General features: G+C 32.9%; 1 protein-coding gene across 1 annotated transcript in view; it reads right to left on the reverse strand.

Moving 5' to 3' along the window:
• Positions 1-1,811: 1,811 nt before the first annotated feature.
• Positions 1,812-17,545, reverse strand: part of LOC129233659 (intraflagellar transport protein 88 homolog) — a gene marked incomplete at its 5' end in the record, with an annotated part of 47,812 nt that continues 32,078 nt past the window's right edge. Inside the window, 7 exons of the mRNA XM_054867635.1 lie at positions 1,812-1,950; positions 2,997-3,112; positions 6,147-6,258; positions 11,735-11,773; positions 12,891-12,999; positions 16,066-16,182; positions 17,176-17,245. Of these exons, the coding sequence (XP_054723610.1) occupies positions 1,812-1,950; positions 2,997-3,112; positions 6,147-6,258; positions 11,735-11,773; positions 12,891-12,999; positions 16,066-16,182; positions 17,176-17,245 (702 nt within the window). The remainder of the gene's footprint in view (positions 1,951-2,996; positions 3,113-6,146; positions 6,259-11,734; positions 11,774-12,890; positions 13,000-16,065; positions 16,183-17,175; positions 17,246-17,545) is intronic.

Consider the following 17,545-nt stretch of genomic DNA (forward strand, 5'->3'; position numbering starts at 1 on the left):
AATTAACCAATTTTTTGATGACATTAAGAAGAGCTGTCCTCTGAAAACACATTTTGGATTTTAAAGCCAGCATTTTCAGGCTATGTTTGATTAAGTTAAGTTGGAAGGGGTGAATCAGAGATTTAATTAGGTCCTTAAGATCGGTGGTTCAATCAGCAAAATTTTCCGAAATTAAAGTCCTAAAAACGCCATTTTAAGTCTTCTTTAGTCTCGTCAAGAAGGTCATGGCATCCTTTTGGATCTTCGTTTTGAAGCCACGTTTAAATTTACTACCCGGGGCAAGAGCCCTGATCTGAAACCGGGCAGTTCATGAGTGATTTTAATTCGAAAAAAATGCTGTAAAGGGGAAAAAATACAAAATTTTAGTTCATTCATATATATTTGACTCTCAGGGGAATCGCAATTTTCCAGTCTCTCCACGCAGCCGCGATTGTTGAAAACAGAATTTGTTGTTTGAAATGCTTGTGAGAGTGTCTAATCAGTATAGCTTTTTTAAAATATAATATATAAAATATGTCTTCATTGTTTAGGTCTATAAATGCTTGGAGGGTAAAATTAGTGGCCCTGAGTGCTCCTTTTAGAAGGCACCCTTTCATGCTTCAGGAGGGGGCATTTCCCTCATCTCCCCTCCCCTGTATCCATGCCTGATTACCGGTTCTGTCATAAATTTTGCAACCAAATGAAGCATGTGTGTAAAGAGTAGATATTAATGGACAATGAACCAGCACAATGTTCCCTAACAATCTATTTTTCTTAAACTATGCTATGCTGTTGGGAAATCGGCACTTACTTTGATAATTGAACATTTAAAATTTAGCACATTTATTTGACTTATTATAAGTTATCTTTTGAGAAATTCTTGAGGAATTTTGCTTGATTAAAATAACTTTTTGATGCGGCCTGCGGCCGCCCCTTGCTTTGGCCGCCCTTGTGCGGTGCACACTCTGCACACCTGCTAGGATCGGCCCTGAGTACCAAAAATAACAAACGGTGAAAGTTTCAGCCAAATCTGTCGGGTAGTTTTTGAGTTCATGGATGACATACAGACAAACATTCATTTTTATATATATAGATGAAGGGGGGAATCATTAACTGCAAGGAATATATTGATGAAGGAGGCAACTTTTGTTAATAAATTACGCCTGATCAACCTAGTAAATAAGCGGTATCGCATTGCAGTTTGAGATTCAAAACGTATGAAACAGGATACAGTATTATAAATTGCATCAAAAATTTTGCAAATATTTTTAAAAAAAAAATGTCTAAGCAGTGTATTTAATGATTTTAAATGACAACTTTTATTAATAAAAATGGTACAAATGGTTTTATCGTTTTAATGGGGTACATTAATTTTTTTTTTTAATTTTCATACCCTAAATGTTCCTGTATTTATAAAACCAGCCATTTGCACCAGTTCTATTTTAAAGAAATAAGTGACAAAAGTTTGTAACTGTTCAAAACTTTTTAAATGCACACATTAAATATTACATTTCTTAAAACTTCTTTGATTCCTTGTTGAAAATGTTAATTAGCAAATGTCGCAAAACTGCTGCTCAATTTTACAGAACTGCTCTTCAATATCAGCAGCAGTACTACTCCTCAAAACAAAATACTTATTTTCCACAGTGTCTAGTAAAACTAAATTCATTAATATTCAAATTAATTAGCTATTTCAAAAAAAAAAAATGCTTCTTGAGCACTGCATATTAAAGATTCTAACTTGCAGCTTAGTTGTAGTATGCACTTGACACTGATGATTTGCGATTTCAAATTCACTATTACATTGATCAAGAAAAAATGTAATATATCTTTCACAAAAAGATTTTCTTACATTCTACATCATCTGGAAATTTGCGATGTATAGTTTTATATTCTTCTAGAGCCTGTTGATAATTTCCACTTCTTCTCAAGCAAGCAGCAACCATCAGTTTCCATTTAACTTGATTTGGTCTGAAAAACATTTCTCATAAGCAACAACTTTATTTGGATTTACTGTCCTTGCAACAATATGATTTGTTTTTGGGCATAGGGAAAAAGGATATTGTTTTATTTTACTGATTTGTATTTACTTTGGTATGTTTAAATGCCACAGAATGGATTTTGCTGTTGCAATTACTATGTGCTTTACAATCTCATATAAGTTCCAATTGTCATTAGCATGGATTTTAATGTCCATGCCAATTATAAATAACTCGTGAAAAATTACTATTTTTTAATGATAATTTTAATATTTAGCTCTGCTGACAACATGTAAAGTTTACAGAACATTTTATTAGCAACCCCCCCCCCCCCACAACTTGTTTTTATCAAATTATACTAACAATAATATTTTAAGATTTTATTTTTAAAAAGTCCTTATTTTGAGAATCACCCTACCCTTATGCCCATTTTATGCTCAAATGTTCCTAAAAGGAAATAACAAAATAAGTACAAGAAATTACATCCAAATCTTTTAATTGCGTTAGCTGAACATTTAATGCACTTATGGTTACAACAAGTAAGAAATATAAGAGTGCTGCCCAGAAAACATCAAATGTTATACGCCCTGGGCTTAGGCTTAGGGTCGGTTACTTACTATCAAATGTTATATTTTAGTTTCGCTTGAAAAGTAAAAGAAAACTTTTTTGGTATTAGTTGCATAAGGTTTTGGGGCTTTCTAGCAATATTGCATCAAACTTAATGAATTACTGTTATTTTATCTAGAATTAATTAAAGAAAGACCGCTATTTTTGAATTATTATTCAATGTTTTCTGCTTCAAAAATTGAAAAACAAAAAAGTCTGATGACTGAGAGGTGAAAAGATAACCTCTTGGCATTTTTAAAAATATGATATATGATAAAAAAAAATTAATCATTCTAATTTTTTATGTTTTTAAAATTATTGATAAAATGTAAAATATGATTTGGTATTGACTGCCCTTACATCAAGAGCATGCATGCCATTTTACACTTAAAATAAAATAACTACAAGTTAATTGTTATGTATCATACTTACTGAATTATAGCTGCTCTCTCAAAATATTTTATTGCTTCTTCAAACATTTGAGATTCTATATAGTAAGAACCCAATTTTTGAATAATTTCCATGTTAGAGGGGAAATACCTATAAGACTAAGACAAAAACTATTAGGACTAACATAAGATAGAAGTACAATCCATCCATGTCAAATAATACAAAACATGACACCCGCCTATTTCCGATTTTATTAATATTTTCCCGCACATAGATCTTTGGATGCAAAATACAAGATTACACTTTGGATTGGTTAAGGGCTTGAAGGCAAACATTATGAGCCTTTAAATGTTACCATCTATAAATTAGTCATAGAGGGATTATTGTTTTAAAAATATTTTGTTCAAAACAATTTAAATTTAAACAAGAATAAGAATTCAAGAACTTTGCTTGGACAGGGTTTGCCAAACCGAGTCCAGCCTGAGAAAACCCAATTGAGTTTTTTTGGGGTGGGCGCATTTGAAAAAACCCACTATCCTATGAATGGTTTTTTTTTTTTTTAGAATTTACTGCATATTGAAAACATTTACTTAAGAAAAAACAAAACATAATAACTATAATGGTCAATAACAAAGTCCAGAAATTGTCCTTCCTTTCTGAACATTTTATTAGGTATTAGAAATTAAAACTGCATATGGATTTCACAATTAATTATTATTTTTTAAATACTTAGGAGACAAAAATAAGCAGAAAATTGTTTCACGGCTGTAAGGTTCAATAACGCTCGAGAATATGGTAGATGCTGCAGATGCTACATCAGAAGTATTAACTAGAAATTATAGATGCAGTCAAACCTTGATATCTCAAACCTCCTTATCTTGAAACTCTCGATATCTCGAAAAAAAAAAAAAAAATTGCCCAGCGTTTTCTTATAAAAGCCCCCATGTATTTTCCATAGTTATCTTGAAATTTATTTTCCAAAACCCTTGATATGTCGAAATTTTTGCACAGAAGCAGGTTTCAATTGTTGTTTTTCTTTGGCAATTTTTGTAGTAAAACCAGTTCTCCAGGGACAATTGCTTAACGTTTTTCATCCCTTTTCTTGGAATTTTGTGAATAGGGGTTTGGAGCAAGATAATAGGGGAGTGTTGGTACGAGGGGGGGTGCTGTGTTTTCCCCAGAGTTTAGAATCTTTGTGCATTTCTCTCGAACATGTTGTCCACTTTGAAGAAAGGAAGTCGATTTTTCGTCCGTCAGTTTTCAAGTGAAAACAGAAAATGCGTTCCTCATTTTCATCATTCTACATTTTTAACGCCTACAAAATGACTGCTGAAAACTTTTTGAAAGTGGGGTTACTGGTTCAAGATAAAATTAGAATTTTAAAATTTTTAGGTGAAAAAACAAAGTTGAAATTATTGTTCATTTCAAAATCTCATTCTGTGCACTTTCGACAATTTTAAAATTTCAAATCTAGTAAAATAGTGAAGACTACTTTATTGATCGTAAATCGAAGTGGTCCCATAGTACATATATAAATGCATATAGTGTACGTGTGTAGTTGCGAGAGTTACTAGTGTAATTATTTTAAAACCTTGATCACTCGAAAACTCGACATCCTGAAATTTTTCCTCGTCCCGAGAGATTCGAGATATCGTGTTTGTACTGTAGTACTAATCTCCAAGTAATTGAACAAAAAAAAAAAAAAAAATAAATAAATAAATAAAATAAAATAAGACAATTAAATATTAGCTAAATAGTTCAAGTCAATTGTGCAGTTAATTTAAAGTAACTGAACAAAAGTTTATATTGATCATTAAGTTACAGTTGAACCTCATTAACACAGACTAAAAAGAGCTCCAGGTCATCTGAATTAATGAAAGTATGGATTAAACAAAGTAACCTATGAAATTGAGTGAAGGTGCATCAACAAACTACTCTACACAGTAAAAATTGTACTTACAATTCAAGAGAATAAAATTTTAAACTGCATAAGTTAAAAGTACAAAATACGGTCATCAAAAATACTTCACTGCACTAACTGACTTTTTCTATGTGCATCTAAATGGCTGTCCAGATTAAGCAAAGTCCAGTTTAATAAGGTCTAGATTAATGAGGGTTAACTGCATTGCCAATTTATGACACTAATATTAAACTAATGTGAGTGATTTTAAATACAGAGAAAAAAAATTTATCGTGCCAACTTTTTCGCAAATATTAAGCTCTAATGCAAGTACAAGTGTGACCTCTGGTACTAGTCAAATTATTTGTTCTCAATAAAGATCAATGGCTCTCTTAAAGCTATCTACCACCTTGCTCATCACAGTTCCTTCGGGGAAAGCTGTTCCAAGTGCGACAGCCCTACTAAAATAGTAATTTTCCTAATTCTTAGATTTGCCTGAGATCTGAATAGCTTAAAACAATGATCGCTCATCCTGCTTTCCGTGCAAAAGTTTAACACATTAACATCTTGCATTTTGATGAATTTAAACAACTGAATCATGTCCCTTCTAAATTTCCCTTTCACCAGGTTACACATATTAAACCTTTTAACTCTCATATAATTAGCTAAATTTAAAAGTCTGTGTTGTGAAGAAAAAAAATTTTGAAACTGAAAGTTATGATTCCCAAGAAAAAGTTTGCAATAAAAGCTAACTGGTGAAAAATTGACAGTTGCAGGAATAACTTGATCATTGGACCCTCTCTATTCTGAACATCCAAACAAAAATCAACAGATTATGAAAGTGTTCATTATAGAGGAAGATGGAATTAATGCATATGTGCTCCCCGGGACCATCAAAATGTGTTCAAATTATCGAGGTGTTCACATTGCAGTCCAGATAAAGAGAGTATACTATAGATGCAGACAGTTAAGAAGGCAATATTTTTCAAAACTAAAAATCCCTTTTTAATAATAGACAATATATATATATATATATATATATATATATATATATATATATATATATATATATATATATATATATATATATATATATATATATATATATATATATATATATATATATATATATATATATATATAGAGAGAGAGAGAGAGAGAGAGAGAAAGAAAAATATCGAAAACAATGCACTGAATCATTTGAATGAAGAAATGACTGTATGAAGGAAATTCTAATATCATACATAAATATTTTCACAAAATTAAAAAATTATAAGTTTATGTATGCATACATCAGAGTGGTATTGAAATGCTTGCTGCTTGTCTGACTCAGCTTCGTACATGTCTCCAATCTTAGCCAAAAGATGTGGATCTGTTGGTACTAATGTAATGACTTGCTGGTACCTATGTTAAACAATTGCAATAAATATTGCTAAAGAAAAACTGATAAATGTCTGTAAATAATAGGTCATTCACACATCACAGAAATTAATGAAAGTTTTTCCTGAATAAAAACTAATATTAAATAAAAAATTTAGAAAACCCTGACCCCCGATCGCCGACCTCATATTAAGATGCGCTCTGTGGGTCAGGATATAGATAACATTTACATACATTTAAATTTTTCTAGATGACATGGGAAATACAGAAAGCGAAAGATAATCACAACTAGTAAAATTTTTTAGTTGAAAAAGCAGAATCAAGAGGAAAAAATTAAAAATTCTTTTAAATGCCTTTCTTATATTCTAAAATGAATCACGGGTACTTTATGTGTCAATAAATAGAAATTGGCAACAGCAAAAATTTAAAATGATTGAGCTTTTTGTCCTTTTGAGGCAACAGTGATGTTGTTACCAATTGCGTGAATAAAAGCTTAGATTGTATTTAAAATCCGCTTAAAATGTTATAACTCGAGTTCTACATAACTTCAAATTCCAAACACATTCCATCAGAGGCAGAAAAATCCGATCTTTCAATTGGATCTAATATTGTAAACTTGCACTAAGTTTTCCCTAGCAAAATTGTAAAAAAATGTCAATTTCCAAGGTTTTTAATTAATATGTTTGTAATCAAAGTCATACAGACGAGAACTAGCTAAGAGCAGTCCTTGATTAACGCTCTTTTTGAATAGAAAAAGTATTATCAAAATCGGGTCAACCGTTAAGGATCTGTGGTGCTATAGACCATGGACCCACTAAATTTTGCTGATGCTTATAGGCCGTGACAATCGCTGAAACTCATGGCAACAAGGAGGGTGCTACAGGCAGGGCCGGATTTAGGGGAGGGCAGGCAGGGCTACTGCCCCGGGACCTCCACAACAAAGGGCCCCCACAATAAAATTTTGACAAAATATCCTAACTTTCACGGGTCAGCAAATTTTATGTTTTTTTCTCCCAGACATTTTTTTTTTTTTGAATGTCTACAAAGAATGCTTGCACAAAAAGAATATTATTATCGATATATCAGAAAGCCCTGATTGCAAGTATCCATTTACTATCTTTTTTTTTCTTTTTGATCAAGCATTTCAGTGGCAAAATTTTTTTTATTCATTTAATTTGTAAGTTGTACCTATGTGTTAAAGCGAAATAAAGTGAGTAAAAAAAAATCCGAGAAATGGTTAACTTTGCAAGTCATCCTTACAACTTCTCGCTTCTTGAGTTCAAAAATTTAAAACTTATTTGACGAAATGACTTGAATGGAAATTTTTAAACGAAAATATCTATTGAACACGCTGATTTTCTCCTGCTTCCCCTTTTTTTGACATTTTTAAATAATAACAAAGAAGTCTGAATTAATCATTAAAAATCTGTTATAATTTTCTATTTGCAATACATTGCATGGGGGCGCTCTTTTTTTTAACCAAAGAAAGGATTTAGCCCTTTAAGTTGGAGAAACCCCTATAATATATCAAAGTATCGGATATTTTCGAAAATATGATGATCTTTTCAAACCCTGATTAGGGGCTTCCACTCTTTCGTTGCCCCGGAGCCTCCATACTTCCAAATCCGGCCCTGGCTACAGGGAACCCCTGTTTTCCATTATATTGCCATTGATTGGTGGATGCACAGGATTCTGTTCAGAGCCTATTGCGGCCAAAATGGGCGACGTCCAATCAAGAATAAAACAACTTAAGAACTTGTCATTGATTGGTGGATGCACAGAGCAGATCATAGTTGCATCGGTTTAACACAGAAAAGTGCTAACTGTCAAGGCCCAAAAGCGACTGTCCCATCTAGTGGGGCCATTCACAGACAAATACACAGATACGTCAAAACTTATTGCTCCCTTCCTTATAGCATTTGGGGTTAAAAATAGAAAACTGAAGTACTAATTACAATAAAAACTTGCATACTTAAGTTTCACGTTAACAAGAAACTCTTTTTACAATTCAAAATGCTATTTTTTTTTACTTCTTAAATGCTATGTTACTAAAACTACATTAAAAAAACTTCAAATCAGAGTGAATACAATCAAAGAATTTTTAGAGGTGTCATACTTTCTTTTTTTGAAGCATGCAACCGTTTTTTAACTTTACTTTTAAAATATTTTCCCAATTTCCAGGCTTGATATCTTTTTCATACATAGCATTATTCCTTAGTACACCAGTGAAAACAAATAAGTCAAAAAGGAAAGGGAATTCTATTTGTGCACCACAAAGATAATTTACAAAATGATAAGAAGTTCAAATTTTCCTTAAAATATTTTATTTTAAAAAGCAACTATATTATTTCTTGAAAAACAAATTAAGTGATTAGACTAATTTTTCTCCTTGGCTTATTCTGAACAAGAATTAAATGGTTCCTGAATCAGGGTTCATACTCTATTTGGATGGAAAAATTCCATGACTTTTCCAAGACTTTTTCATGACTTCAATGAAAATTTTCATGACCTCGTTGCTCGAAGAGAATAGCACTATTTAATCTCAAAACTTGATAATTTTTGGAAATGAGCATTAGCAAAACGTCTACATGAATGCCACAGCCGCATTGAAGCACTTACTCGTAATGGGAAAAATAATAAGTACACACTTAAAAAACTAAACTATTCTTAATTGTCTTCATCATATAAATTTAAGTAAAGTAAAAATGCAGTAAAACAAATATGATGATACTTAAATGTCTGATATTTTATTTATAAATAGGCAGAATGATATTGAATGGGACAAAGGTTGAACGAGTCATCACTAAGTTTCAATAAATTTGCCTCAAAAGTTGCCTTTTAGTGTTAACAGTGCATTTAATCATCCACGTTACTTGACAGTATTTTGATTCTTTAAAGTAAAGCCATATAGTTTAGTTTTTTATGTTTCTAAATCAGATCTTTTTTGAAAAAACCATTTAATAATGAATCAATCTTCTGATTCAAAAGTATACTTGTTTTGTTTAGTTATTTGCACTTTTTCAAATGCATATAAATTAATAGGTGAAGAAATTTTAGAACATGTTTGATTTCTGACATTGAATGTAGCAGTGAGTCACATGGATTAGTTTTGCGAGCCATATGTTGGGCATTACTGTTTTAAAGTGTTAGAATTTCTCTTTTTCTGTATTCTATTGCCTGACTAAAGATCTTTATTTTCTAAAATACTTCAACAAATTAAGATAAACTCTGATAAGTTTAATGATAAAGTTCTTACGAGTGATGAAATCGAACTTGGATGCAATTGAATTGCTTTTTTTTTGAGTGGGCGTGGCAAAACTAAGAACGTGAAATTTCGCTACTACAGAATATGAAACATAAGAAGTGTCGAAAATAACAGTAAATTCAAAATAAGTGATGTCCAAGCAGTAAAATCACACCGCAAAAAAAGGCAAGCGGCTGCAACAGAAGTGGATGCAATGAGATTTCAAAATACAGATTTGATTTTGGGATTGTTCAATTTTCCGCTTTTAATAGCTTTTATGTGCTATACTGTTAAATCACTCAAGATTTCTAATGCTCCTTTAGTTACTGTTACTTTCTCTTTGTCCAGGGCATTTTTCCATGACTTGAAATAAATTTCCATGACTTTCAGTGAAAATTTCAATTTTCCATGACTTTTCCAGGTCTGAAATTCGCTTATTTTTTTTCCATGACTTTCCAGGATTTCCATGACCCGTACGAACCCTGCTGAATGTTTCATTGTTAAAAATGTATACGTAGGTTTTTTTTGTTTTTTTTTCAAGCTCCGTTTTCACAGTAGGGAAGCCAGGTGATCGGCAGGTGGCTGGTTTGCATACTAGGATACTGCACATACCCCTGTCCAAACACTCAGTTACTGTCTAGTCCAATTTTCCATTTCCTGTTGAGCTACAGACACGAAAACATGGCTGTCTTTATCAGTCTCCCACCAAACATGAATTGAGAAGTGTTATTCGTTTCTTGGAAGCAGAAGGTAACAGGGCAGCGGAGATTCATCGAAGAATAAGTCGTGTATATACGCAGACACCTCAATAAGTGCTGGTGTTGTTCGTAAGTGGTGCCAAAAATTTAAAGAGGGCAGAACTAATGTGCAAGATGAAGGGGGTCAGGGGCACAAGTCTGTGGTTACAGACGACCTTGTTCAACAAGTCGACAAAGTGGTAAAGGAAAATCGAAAATTAACAATAAGTGAATTATCGAAGCAATTTCCAAAAGTTTCAAGATCGTCCCTACATTCTATAGTTATAGAACGGTTGCGCTGCAAAAAACTTTGTGCTTGCTGGGTCCCAAGGATGTTGACTGATAATCACAAAATTCTCTGAATGGGTGCAGCTTTGTCATTTCTTGAGCATTACAATGTTGATGGAAATGATTTTTCGAAATCCATTGTGACAGGTGATGAAGCATGGGTTCAATATGATACTCCCGAAACGAAACGATAATCAATGCAATGGATGCACACTAATTCACTGAATCAACCCATAAAATTCAAGCAAACCCTCAACAACCATAATATTATGGCAACAAAAAGGTGTGTTACTTCTAGAGTTTATGCAGCCGGGAACAACAATTACCGCAGATTCTTATTGTGAAACGTTGAAACGCTTACGGAGAGCTATTCAAAACAAACGAAGAGGCATGCTGACTTAAGGAATTGTTCTGATTCATGATAATGCTCATTCTCACTGCGCACGCAGTGGCGAATCCACAGGGGGGAGGGCGTTTGGGGCGATCATTTCCAACCCCAAAAGGCTTGTAAATTCGAAAAATTTGTGGAAAAAGACCACCAAATGACCAAATATTCCCCTCCCCCAAAAAAAAACTCCATCTCAAAAAATAGCCAACAACTGTATTTTTACGACTTTAATTCCAAAATTTTTCCAGGGGAGAGTCCCTGAACCCCCTCTCTCAGATGTGATTGAAGATCGTCAAAAACTTAAAATTTTTGGAGCTTTAATTACGAAAAAACACTGAGGTAATTCCATGAATCCCATTCTTTTGCCTATATTATCAAAGTCATCCAGCAATTACGTTTTTAAGACTCCAATTTCAAACAACTTCCGTGGAAAGACTACAAAACCTCACCTTTTTCTAACATGAAAAAATGATCTTAAACTATGTTTTTGTAACTTTAATATCAACATATTTCAGAGGGAGAGTTTCGAACATTATGCCTTAGCCCAGTGTCTTTAAATGGGGATTTCTATTGCGTTTTTGAAGACTCAATACCGAAAAGTTGAGGGACAGCTCCTGACCCAATAAAACTCGTAATGCTACCAAAGATAGCCAACGATATTTTGAAGACTCCAATTTCGAACAATTTTTGGTGGAAAGTTCCTTCCGAACCCCCAATGTCATAAAAGATGGCACACAACTGCTTTTTAAGGACTTCTCTTTCTGGTGACGGCTTTGACTCTGAAAGTGTTTCAAACATTAAAAAAAAAAAAAAAATAGCAAGGAAATAGCATAAATAACAAACCATTCTAATGCTTGATCTATGTCTTCCAGCTGTTCATATCTGATTAGGCATTGTAAGGACTACAAGCTAGTAGATATTCCAAAATTTGTGAGTAAAACCATTAATATTACATCATTGCAGTGCGGCAAAAGCTGGGGTTCTTGCTTCAACAAGTTTTTATTACACAATGACTGCTTACTAACTTTATACAGTCTTAGCACTAAGTAAAACTAGACAATAGAATTTTATTTATAGTTTAAGTGCAAATTATGTCAGTTACTAATGCTAACATATTCGTTGACGAGGCAGTTATAACAACCGACCCACTTATTTATATATACCCCAGAAACACTATATTATTTACAAAATGTACATATGACAGGGGTACTCACCAAAGATTGTTTAGACTGCTACATGAAAATTTTTAGGGGGGCTGTTTTAAGGGGTATTTTTCTCTTTTCTCGGGAGGCTCTCATTTTTGAGGGATGTGCCACTGCTTTGGGGGGGGGGGGGAGAGCAGGGCCCAACTGACTAAAAGAGAGGGCCTAGGCCTACAATAATTTGGAGGCCCCCTGAAGACTATAGCAGAATGCAGTGGCTGTTTTACAGGTTTGGGGCCCATCAAAATGTATTTTCGGGGGCCTCATTGTCTATCATAAACCTTTATATAAATTATTTATCATGTGAATTTATGAATCCTCTTTGGGGGGGGGAGGGGGAGGGAGCTCATAATTGTGACATGGTAAATTCACAACTGGCAGAATGAATAAAAATTCTCCTTTAAGAAAGTTTTTTTCCAATTAACAAGTCATTATTTTTATTATTATTATTTCAATTATACATGTAAATTTCGAAAAAAAAAATAATGCTATGCATAATTTTAAAGAATTTGGGGATCCTTTGCAAGATAGGGCCATGGCTTGTGTGGTAATCAGGGCCTGGGGATGGGCACCCCTGCATATAAACATAAGGCGAAAGAATTATATATATAACAAATGACATAAAATTAATGAAAGAATCAAGATGGAAAAAAGCAACTCTGGTCTCTCTTACTTGAATACACTAAAATTAAATAATCAATATATTTTTTGATTAAATGAATACTTTAATTCATTTTAAAGCATTTAAATTAATTTACACACGAATGAAATTGTATTTAATTTGGTCTGAAGGATACAAACTGGCTATCTGGTAAATAACTTGAGGATGATTCCGAACAATACCATGTAGCTTGTAAAATGATTCTAAAGCATCTTCTGCATTATTCATTTTTTTGTAGGCTAGTCCTGAAAAGAGAGATATACACTTGAACCCTGTTATGATGTCATTCAAGACAGAGCTGAACATTTCTGATGAGCCAAATACCATTATAGGGAATTAACATTTAAATCTTAAGAGGAGTGAAGGATCCAGAATTTCTTGATGTTACAATAGAGTTGCTACCAGAAACGAGGTCACTACAACCAACTTGAACTGTGTTTACTTCAATTCCAATATTTAAAAAATATTTTCACACACACACACACATATACATACCTGCCAACCTCGGAGAAAAAAAATCCGGAAGATTTTTTTATTTTTATCCACAAGATTTTAACGCAAAATAAAATCAAACAGGACACCTACCCTCTTTACATTTAACAATATATTAGTTATGAATTTCATATCAATTGAACTTACTTTCGTTTAGTAAATATTACTTTTATTGCTTTCTTTAAAAGTTTGGAAATAACATTTGGTACTCATCTTAAAAAAAGAACGAAGCAAAAACAGCTCGAATTGAGAGAATGAGAAGATAATTGGCGCCGAAATTGTGCCCCTAGTTGCCCGCCGCGACGCTTGCTTTGATTGGATCCCGATGAAGTCATGCGCTGTATCACTCAGTGACGTCATAATCTTGCCTCGCTTCTTCTCGTGGCATTCTCCTACGGCAACCTTTCCTTGGCTACTTGGCCTAAAACGCGGTGCTGCGTTCCACAAAAGTATCGTTAGCGCCAAAATTGGCGAGATAATTATTTTTCCTACAAAACGTAAAAAATCCAGAAGATTTTGCTCATAACCGGAAAAACGGAAAAGGACATAAAAATCCGTAAAACTTCCGGGAAATCCGGAAGGGTTGGCAGGTATGCATATATATATATATATATATTAGGATTGATTAGGAGCACACAACCTAAACATATAGCAAAGAATTATAAAATGCTCTTCAATGTTTCAAAGGTGGTAAGGAATAAGTTGCCCACTTCAAGTCAGAGTGTGGTTAAAAATAAAGAGTTCTACAAATAATTTCTTTCTCACTCATGACCAGGCCTGGATTTACGAGCTGAGCAAGCTACAGCTCAGGGGCCCACCTTTGTCAGGGGCCCCCAACTACCGGAAATTAACCTGATTCATTTTTTAAAAAAAAGAAAGAAAAGTACTTGGAAAAATAAATTTCATTTTCTAGTTCTTGAAAACCTTGAAAATTCGGAAAAGTTTGGCTACAAATGGGAGAGAGAGTAGGGAGAAGAAATGCCAATATATGTCAAATTCAGCTCCTTGCAACAGCCTGCACCAAAAATGTAAAAACCATGGTTCTCACTTTGCTGAAACATATTACAAACTTTTGTGAATCACATGTTTCATATCTTGCTATTTATATAATTTCGAATGCAGTATTTTGGAAATTTTTTTGTTATTGCATGCTTTTACCTTACTTCTTCTCAAAGGCGCCCATATGCAAAATTGTAAGGGGGTGGGGGGCTCAGATATTTTCCCCATGGGTTAGGAGGGTATTTTCTCCATGGAAACCAATTTTAGGACATTAGAGTCATTAAAATATTTCATTTTTAATAACTTATTCATTAATGGCTGGAGAATAAATGTTTTTACTTTTTTGCAAATAAAAAAGTACCAAAAGCAAGGAAGTTCTAATTTCAAAGGGGGAGGGGCTCAAGCCCCCCCCTTGCCCCCTATATGGGCGCCCTAGCTTCTTCTATCAATCTGCTCAGCATGAGAAGAAAAATACACTACTTCTATTCCTTTTCGTTTTTTGCCCCACTTGCAACTGAAGCAAAGTTGTTGTCATGAGAAATCTATAGTTTCTTTTTTCTTTTAAATTTAAAATAGCTGTTTCTTACAAAGTTAAAACATGACTGTAAAAATTTACAATCAAGTACTAAAATATCAGACTTGAAAGTACAAATGAAGTGCGTAAAATAGTTTTAATTGTTCTTGAGTCCTTGAAAATAGATAAGTTTTTGAAAATCCTCTGCAAAGTGGGCTCCAATTTTATTTCTTATCAAGTGCATAAATTATGAATTGTTCAAATGGGCAGTATGTTACTTTCCTGTTATCGATTTTGTAAAACTGAACATCATTTCTTTTAAAGCATTTTTTACTATTAATCATTTCATATTTCATTCATTGTTGTATTTGTCAGTGGGTTGGAGGGGTGATTAAAAACTAATTGTACCAAAAGCCAATGTGAGCGAGTACATTGTCTTTTCTCTTCTCATGCTCTTTCTTTCTATCAACTGCTGTCATTGATTTTTCTAATCAAAAACAATTTTTACTGTGCATTATCTTAATTTTCGAAAGAGTATATAACTTTGAAAAAGTTTATTTTGCCTATTTCTATCCTGATATTTTTGTAATTCCAACTACATCTTATAAGGCATCAAAATGCAGCAATTTGTATTTATTTTTCAAAATTTCCTCCAGCTGAGAACCGTTCCCCCTTTTAAGGTCAATCTAGAACAAGACATCAGAGAAAACACATTAAAACATGATCAACAAAGTAAAAGTATTGCTGTATGTATAAGAGGAAACGTACAAACATGGTAAAGGTTAAAAAATAAATAAAAAATCGCCTCTTAAACCACCGAGAGAAACGTTGTTCAAACTATAAAAGGAGCCCCATACCTGAAATAGCTTAGGGCCTTGCTAAGTCTAAATCCGGCCCTGCTCATGATTCCTAAACAGAAGAGCATTTTTTTTTAATAATTAAAAATCAACTTCGTAGAAAGTAGGGCTGTTTAAATTGAAAATCAAGAAGCAAACAAAGCCTCATAGGGAAATATATACGTATGAAATAAAAAGGTCTTTTTCTATGATTTGTGCCTTGTCTCACTCAATAATTCAAAATTACATCAGTATAATTAAGAGAGTAAAATTATTAAATAATGCATTAAATCTGAAATTGCATTTTAAGCTATTGTTTAATTATGTATTTTATAGCTAATTTGGTTACGACATCAGTACATTTATGATGACATTTAGTAGAAAGTCTGTGTGTAGACCAGCTAACGACATTCACTGTGCATTAATTTATCATGAAAACAATGAAGTTAAAAATTAAAAAAAATATCTACCAAGATTATACAAAGCTTCTACACAACTAGCTTCATTGGCCAACGCTTCTTTATAGTATTCAATCGCCTTTTCATGATCTCCTTTGGATAATGAACAATTTCCGTGATTGACCAAAGCTAAGAAAGATATGAAACAACAAATCTTTAACAATGTTTTTGAAAATAAATAAAAACTAATGTATTGTATTATTGTGCAAAATGTATTAAATGTGCAAAAGCAAACATTTTTCTAGATCTTAAATACCTGAGGGGAGGGGATTTAAAACTATTGTACCAACCTTTTTCAAAGTTAGTTTAAAATTATTGTTTTTTACATTCTGATGATCGTTTGACATAATCTTATGTTGCAACTTTGATTTATTGCTACTCAGAAGCAAAAGGTTGGTTAGCAAAGATAGGAAGAAATGGGTCCTCTCCGGAAGGATGTATGTGAACAGCGCTAAAGTGCCCCAAGCGCTGAAGTGCCAAAGATGGTCAGAATCATCATAAAGTTCCAGCAACAATCTTTTCTCCGAAAAACAAAAACATGATCAAGAATTTGCTATCTTCTGGTACCATTTACTAAATAATACTGTCTCTTTATTCAACTGTGTTTTAGCCAATCTCTTTCCAATTGTTTCTGCCTTATACGTATTATTGGAATTATGATTTTAGGGGGGGGAATAGCCCTTCGAGTCTCCTAATCGGGTACATATGTTCATGCTTTTGAAATTTTCCCCTCTCTAGCCTCTCAGAACAAAGCCATTAAAAAAAATGCTCCCTTCCGCTCCAAATAAATATGACTATGGAACTAAAAACTGAAGAAAAAGGGGGGAAGGGGGGCGGTGCTATCTTCAAAAAGTGATGGTTGGTGGAGAAAAATGGTGGTCATATTTCGATTTAGGGAGTCATTTTACGAAAGAATCAGCAAGAATGCTGTCAGAAGCATTTTGTGTGTTGTTTTTTTTTTTTTTGCTATGCAGTGTTACAAGATTCTAGTGCTCTATCGAGTGTAGTAATAACTTAAATTACTCACAAAATTTTCAATTAACATTTCATAAGATATAGAGATATCAGATGTATGATACACCAAAGTACAGAAAGAAAGAAAGGGAAGTAACTTTAACCAACCTCCAGCATTGTATCGATCAGCTATAACAGCTTGGTCAGAACATTTTTCTGCTTGACTAACATCACCTTGCTAAACAAAAAGATTTTTTAATCAAAAAAACATTTTACATTTCTCAGAGTTAAACTTGCTTTTTTCTTTTATTTTTTTTTTCATTCAAAATTTATTTCTAAAATTAAAAATAATAATAATAATGACACATTCAAAGCAACAGTCATATTTCCATTTGTAACTATCAACTATAACTATATTTTGATCACATCAAAAGTTTAAAATTATTAACAAAAATTTGAGCACTTTCTAACTAATTTCTTATTGTCACTTGTATCTACCAGCATAGATTATTTTGGTCTCTATCAGGGTTGGCAAGTT

This window comes from Uloborus diversus, unplaced genomic scaffold (genome assembly GCF_026930045.1).
Source record: "Uloborus diversus isolate 005 unplaced genomic scaffold, Udiv.v.3.1 scaffold_592, whole genome shotgun sequence".
Classification (NCBI taxonomy): domain Eukaryota; kingdom Metazoa; phylum Arthropoda; class Arachnida; order Araneae; family Uloboridae; genus Uloborus; species Uloborus diversus.